At 28.2% G+C, this 7,559-nt stretch overlaps 1 protein-coding gene across 1 annotated transcript; it reads left to right on the forward strand.

Annotated features, from left to right (window-relative positions):
* Positions 1-1,041: 1,041 nt before the first annotated feature.
* LOC107479943 (uncharacterized) lies at positions 1,042-2,513 on the forward strand. The gene is made up of 3 exons (XM_016100062.1): positions 1,042-1,202; positions 1,305-1,338; positions 1,395-2,513. Exons 1-3 carry the CDS (start codon positions 1,042-1,044, stop codon positions 2,511-2,513), a joined length of 1,314 nt encoding a protein of 437 aa, XP_015955548.1.
* The last annotated feature ends 5,046 nt before the right edge of the window (positions 2,514-7,559 follow it).

Raw genomic sequence — 7,559 nt, forward strand, 5'->3', positions numbered from 1 at the left:
GATTTAGACTGTAATTTACACTTTTCGCTAAATATATTTTTAATTATAGGAACTTATTTGGCCATTTGAATTATGAGTAAGTTCAAAATCATTGATACATTTTTTAAAAGAAAAGATCAAGAGAATGAAGATGCTTCTACTATTACTACTCCAATACTTGAGGGGTCATCAAATTTCATTACTTCAAGTACTTCATTGAATAGCTCAAAGCGTCCACGACTTCTTCCAAATCAATTGGATGTTTTTCGTTTGGAAAGAGATCCTGGAATGCGACCAATGATTTGGAAGTTTTCTCCAAATAAAAGAGATGAAATCCGTCGGGCTTATATTAAAGTTGGGCCAAATCAACCAATTCTTGATAATTATCCATTTTCTGGTGATAAAAGTCATCGTCGCTTTCAAGCTTCATGGTTTAAATTGTTCCCATCTTGGTTAGAATATTCTATAGAAGATGATGCTATATATTGTTTTCTGTGCTTTCTTTTTGCTAAGGAACCTTCAATCAATACGGGTTCAAATGCTTTTATTGAGAATGGTTTCAGGAATTGGAAGAAAGTAAATAGTGGAAAAGAATGTGCTCTTTTGAATCACATTGGCAAAGGTCCTAACTCATTCCATCATAAGGCGCTGAAATCATGTGATGATTTGATGAAACAATCACAACATATTGACAGACTTATTCATAAACAAACATCAGAAGAGATTGAAAAGAATTGAATTCGACTAGGAGCATCTATAGATTGCATTAGATGGTTGACATTTCAAGGTTGTGCATACAGAGGACATGATGAAAGCCAAAGTTCAAGTAACAGAGGTAACTTTTTGGAAATGTTGAAATTTTTGGGATCTTACAATGAAAGAGTGAAAAAGAATGTTTTGAAAAATGCTCCAAAAAATGCTAAGTATACTTCAAATGATGTCCAAAAAGAAATTCTACATATTCTTGCTACTAAGGTGAGAAATTCAATTAGTGAAGAGATTGGAGATGCCAATTTTTTTATTATTATTGATGAAGCTAGAGATGAATCTAAAAAAAAGCAAATGGCCATTATTTTGAGATTTGTTGCTCTAGATGGTTTTGTTAAAGAGAGATTCTTTGATCTTGTGCATGTCACTGATACTTGTGCAACAACTTTAAAGAAAGAATTGATTTCTGTCCTTTCTCATTATAATCTCGAAGTTGAAAATATTAGGGGTCAAGGGTATGATGGTGCTAGCAACATGCGGGATGAGTAGAATGGTTTGCAAGCTTTGTTTCTTAAAGATTCTCCACAAGCATACTATGTGCATTGTTTTGCTCATAGGTTACAATTAGCATTGGTGGCAGCTTCAAGAGAGGTACTTCAAATTCATGAATTTTTTACTCAATTAAACTATATTGTCACTATTGTTAGTGCTTCTCAAAAGGACATGATCAATTACAAGAAGCTCAAGCAATTGAAAATGCAAACTTGGTTGCTCAAAATGAATTAGAAACAGGCAAATGTGCGAATCAAATAAGCACTTTACAAAGAGCTGGAGATACTCGATGGAGCTCTCACTTTAATTCTATTTGCAGTTTGGTAAAAATGTTTACTGCTACCAATATTGTTCTCAATAATATCATTGAAGACGGGACAACTTATACACAAAGAGGTGAGGCTTATGGTGTTAGTAAAATATTATTGTCATTTGAATTTGTTTTCACTTTGCACTTGATGAAAGAGATTATGGGAATCACTAATGTTCTTTGCCAAGCACTGCAACAACAATCTCAAGATATTCTTAATGCAATGCATATTGTTTCTACATCAAAGTTACTTCTTCAACAATTAAGAGATGGTGGATGGTGCAATTTTTTTGCAAATGTTAAAGATTTTTGTGAAAAACATGAAATTGAAGTCCCTAATATGAGTGCACAATATGTTTTTGGAAGAGGTCGATCTCGTCAACCAAGTGTGACAGTTGAGCATCATTATCGAATAGATGTATTCTTGGCAACAATTGACTCTCAAATACAAGAGTTGAATAGTAGATTTAATGAGCAAACAATAGAGCTTTTGACTTTGAGTTGTGCTTTGGATCCTAAGGACAATTTCAAATCATTTAATATTGAAGAAATCAGCAAGTTAGCAGAGAAGTTTTATCCCCTTGACTTTCCTTCTAATGAGTTAAATATTTTGAAATCTCAATTGCAACATTATCAGCATGATATACCAAATCATTTGAAAGGCATTGGTACACTTTCTGAATTGTGCAACAAGTTGCAAGAAACGGGAAAATCAAGAACTTATCACATGGTTGATAGATTAATACGTCTTGTTTTGACTCTACCAGTGTCTACAGCAACAACAGAAAGAACTTTTTCAGCAATGAAAATTGTTAAGACAAGACTCCGAAGTAAAATAGCTGATGAATTTCTTGCAGACAACTTGGTCATCTATATAGAAAAAGAATTAGCAGCTATTTTCGACACAAATTCAATTATAGATGATTTTAAAAATAGAAAAAAACGTCGAATAGCTTTTTCATGATACAAAACTGTAAATGGTAATTTTTATATATTATTGTCTTACTTTGATTGAGATTATATATATATATATTTATTTTTTAATTTTATCAATAGAAATAGTAATATAAAATATAACACCGCTCCCCCTAAATAGTTAGCCTAACTCCGCCTGCAAGTATCACCACTCGTCTTTCTCCCGCTCCATTCCATCAATCTTCAATCAGCCACAAATTTTTATTTGTAGCAAAAGCTAGAGAATGCTTGAGTAATTTTTTAGTGGAGCCTTTAGTGATGTCTATATCGTGCCATAATTCTTTCAATTAAGACCTTTTAGTGCCGAAGTGATCTCAAACTCTGTGAAAAGATTCTGCCCCCTATGCCTTTAAGTTGGTTTACAATGATTAAGGACCAAAAGGGAAAAAAATTGACTATTCAATGCGTCAACACAAACTTTACCCAGTGGCGCTTAGCTAACACATACCACTTTGCTTTTTGCCCTTTTTCTTTCATCAACATTGAACACAACAAAACAATATATAACACAACAATGTGGGTGGTTCCGATCCTTCCTTTATTTGAAGCTCCAAATTAAAGCCTTGATTAGTTTCCACAGAACTTTTGTTTCCCCCAATGAACGGATCGTGTTTCTAGTTTCTACTCTCTCTCTCGCTCTTGCTTGCTTGTTGGATAAGTTAACCCGTGGAATCTGCAATCCCTTTCTTGAAATTTTGCTATGTTTGCTCAGCAACCAAGTAAATTTTTCACCGGTATAGGTGTGTTGTACGTACACGAAGTCACGAACAGAGACACACAAGATTAATTATTATTAAATTAATCCAGATTAATCTAAGGAAATTATCATATATATAGGGTGCAAAATGACCTATTGAAATATTAAAGCAAGAATATGATAAAAAAAATATTAGAAAACTAATACTTTTTATTAATATTAACCAACACTTTTGGTCAGCATCTTATCTTTATACTATTACAATTTATAGTTTAAGATTTAGAATTCAGTTTTCTATGATATTCTCCAATCCAACAAAAATTAATTTGTACGAATTTTGAATCCCATTTAAATATTTGTTACTTGTTAATGATGACTTGCTGCATACATAAAAAAAATTCAAATTTTTAATATTTATTGAAGTGGTTTTGTAAACTAATTACCAAATTAACTCAAGTTATATTTTAAACTTTAGTATTTAAAATTTAGAGTTGGTCAAATATTGACAAAAAAAATTAATAAATTTTGTTTGTCAATTAATATTTGAAAAGTAGGTTTAGAAGCATAAGTATGTATACATTTTGCCAACGTGCATTATTTTATTAAAGAACACTCTACTATACAGATTGAAGTGGTATAAAAAGAGAAAATAATTTTTTTTATAGTTATTTTTTATTATTTTATTGTTATTCAAAATGTGGATTCTATTTTTTTTAATCTCTCTTTTATTTCATAAAAAAAAATCTGTAAACTTACATCTTTACCATATAATTCACCTCTTATTAATTATATTTGATTTTATATTACTATAAAAGTTGTTTATAACTTTTCATTATATATATATGGAAGTATTATTTCTTTTATTTTGTACCTTTAAATTTTGAAGGATTTGTAAATACCAATATGCATTTTTTTTCATTGTTATTATAGGGTGTCATATGATCATATCCTTCCACACACACACTCCTACTTATTAAAAAGGGTGGAATAATATAAATTTGAGTCTGTTATATATGAAATAGAATATATCTAGAATCAAAGAAGAAAAAAGGTGAAGGTTGGAAAACTTACGAAGAAAGCAAAAATAATATATGAGTTGAAGGGAGAGTGGATAAAGGTGGTTTCAGCAGTTGAGCTTCGGTAAGTGGAGTCGACCCCGTGAAAGGGAAGGCATTGGCATATGACTTGGTCCAAATTAAAGTCTTTAAAATGTTTATTTAATCATTAAACAATGTGGCTGCTCCTGTACACCAGGCTGACTAAGGTTTGTTTCGCACTGGCATCTTGTCTTGCGTTTTGTCTATCCCATAATTTAGATTTCTACAACTTGATCCACACATGCATGCATAATCTAAGTTGAAAATTTACCCATATACTCGTACTTTAATTAATCACATATCACAAGTAGAACTTTTTTTTTTTAATATTGAACTTTTATTGGTGTAATTCACTAAAATGGCCGAAAAACCGTATTTAACCCTGTTGTGAGAGTTTCTGAACGTGACTACAAAAAGTCAATAATGTTTTCTATCTTCTGATTTTTTAATTAAAAAAAAATAAAAAACCTCAAAACGTTATTGACACCTTTTATTTTTCAATTTTTAAAAAGGTGAAAACTCAGGTGAAGTCGACTTTATGTGAAGTTGATATTTGAGAGCCACTAGATAAAAATTTAGTTAAATCAGTCAAATCATCTAACGACTCTCATGTATTAACTTTACATGAAGTAGAATGCACCTGAATTTTCACATTTTAGAAAAATTGATCACATGCAAAAAGTCCTGCCATTTTGTAGAGTAAAGATTTTTTTAATCATTTTTTTTAATGAATACAGCATTGCCGTTTTGTATTTAATAAATTTAAAAAATATTTTTATATACAAAATATAAATGAGATTGTGTCTTTTAAAAAATAAAAAATATTCCATAACAGAATAAAACTCACATGCACTAAAATATTGGACACATTATACAGGTGGTTATAATATAAAAAAAACAGCCATTACAAGTAGAATAATAGATAGGTATATGTCTTTAACTAATTATAATTTGCAATCTTGAAAACTTATAAATTAAAAAATAATTTTATATGATCAACAAAATTTATCATTTTTTATCAATATTTAGTCGACAAAAATATTTTTATATGCAATATACAGTGTTGATTAAATTTTAAATCCTAAACTTTAATCACAAATACTAAATTCTAAATTTTAAATCTTAATACTATTAAAATAAAATGTTTACACATGAATTCCGACACAAATGCTTACACATGAAGACAGCACATGGCAGATACTACTGGCCTTGCATAGGAATAATATTAATACTAATGAGTATTATGGAAGTCATCATTTCATTAATCACCCCCTTGGAATAGCAATTGTTAACTTTCAGATTTATTCATTCGGTTTAATTTGTTAATTTAATTTGATTTATTATTTGGGGCCTTGGACTATAGTTGTTTGTCACGATTCAAGAAAATGATATGCTCATATCATCAGGAAAATACTCAAAATAGTAACCCTTTAACTAACTCTGATTTCCCTTTGTACCTATTAGTAGTTCAATTTCTACAATTTTAAAATTGGAAGTATTGATTTGTATATATATAGCAACGTAAGAGAAGGTAAAAGATTTTTTTAGGATAATACTACAATATTATTAACTTAATTATTGTTTTTTTTCAATAATTAATTCATAATATTTAAAAATATAAAATTGGATTGTGAGATTAAAGGTGATGACTAAAAATATCTAAATGATCAGTAAAATTTATTATTTTTAGTCATTAATTAATTATTAATATTTAAAAGTGTAGACTAAAATATATTATTAAATTATTAGAATAAAAAGATTAAGTTAATAATTAAAAATAATGATAAAAATAATAAATTTTAATAATTTTTTAATATTTTTCTTATTTTTAAATTAGGGTCATGATTTTTTTTTTCACCAAAATGCAGATAGATGCTCAATACATACATTGGATAAAGTACAACTTAACAAAGTCTTGGTGCATCATTATAGGCAGTCAACCATCGTAACCAAACATTTTAAAATCAGAATGCTGGCAAGTGGCAACGGAAGCCCTTTAGTATTACGTCATTCTAGTTTTTTATTTTCTTTTAAAAAATGATATTAAGTAACCATTTATTTTTAATTTCCCCAAACAAGTACTTATTTAATTATTTATCATATATATGTTGTTTAACCTTCAACGAATGGCCAATTAATCATGATGAAGATTGAAGACTGCACGAGCACGACCACGACCACGTAACTACGTAAGTAAATAAATAAAAGCATGAAATAATGTATAATATTTTTAAAAAATGTATTATTGTACATGCAATAATAATGCACAATAGTTAAATATAAACCAATATATAAATAATTTAATATAAAATCATCAAAATACAGATTCATTCAACATCATTCTTGATACCCACATGACACCTAACCTCGTATAAAAAACTATCATTTTGCAATTTATTGAATTCACACTCACTAACTAAAACTTCTACGTGTATTGGGAAAAGCTGTATATTATTAAAGTCAAAATTTAGTATAGTTGCATTATATTTAGAGCATACGTAAACAAATTAATTAAGTTCTTTAAAAAAATTGATAATAAGAGCATCTTTAATATTTTGATTTTAATTTTATTTTATTTTAAATCTTATACAATATTATATAAGTATTTGAAAAATTATATATCATAAAAATTAATTTAAAAATTAATTTAAAATTCGTCACTCCAATACTTAGTTTTATTTTAATTTAATAACTTTATATAACAAGATTACAATATTTATTTAATGAGTTTAATAGATATATAAATGACAATATTTTACTAATTTTTTTTAAATAATATGGTATTTCTTTATTAATACCAATATTATTTCAAAAATTATATCCAATACAAGTTTTAATTTTAAATCAATTCAGTTACTGTAAAAGTCAAAATTTATACCCAAAAAATATTTTATTAAAACTGCTCTAAGAATTTATATTAAAAACTGATTATAAATAAGTTAGTACTTATTTTTAAATTGTGTAATAAATACGAGTGATAAAATAGTTTTTCAGAATGAGATCAAAATCTCTTAAACAATTTTTGAAAAGTTAAAAATATATCTAAAAAACTGTACCAAACACTATTAATATGACTTTTCATAAAATTAAAAATAAAAAAGTAGCTTTTAAAACTTTTTAAACGGGCCTTTAATTTCATCCACATAGGAATAGAGATGACAAATATCCCTGGTGAGACGGATACTTGCGGTTTACCCGCCGGGGAGTAAGTTTGGGGGACATTTTTTTCTTTTGGGGGGTG

Source organism: Arachis duranensis, chromosome 1, assembly GCF_000817695.3.
Source record: "Arachis duranensis cultivar V14167 chromosome 1, aradu.V14167.gnm2.J7QH, whole genome shotgun sequence".
NCBI lineage: Eukaryota > Viridiplantae > Streptophyta > Magnoliopsida > Fabales > Fabaceae > Arachis > Arachis duranensis.

Coding starts and splice junctions, on each gene's coding strand:
- LOC107479943 (XM_016100062.1), top strand. CDS start 1,042: ATGGCCATTATTTTGAGATTTGTTGCTCTAGATGGTTTTGTTAAAGAG. Junction 1,203..1,304: donor GAAAATATTAGGGGTCAAGG/GTATGATGGTGC, acceptor TTTTGCTCATAG/GTTACAATTAGCATTGGTGG. Junction 1,339..1,394: donor TGGTGGCAGCTTCAAGAGAG/GTACTTCAAATT, acceptor CACTATTGTTAG/TGCTTCTCAAAAGGACATGA.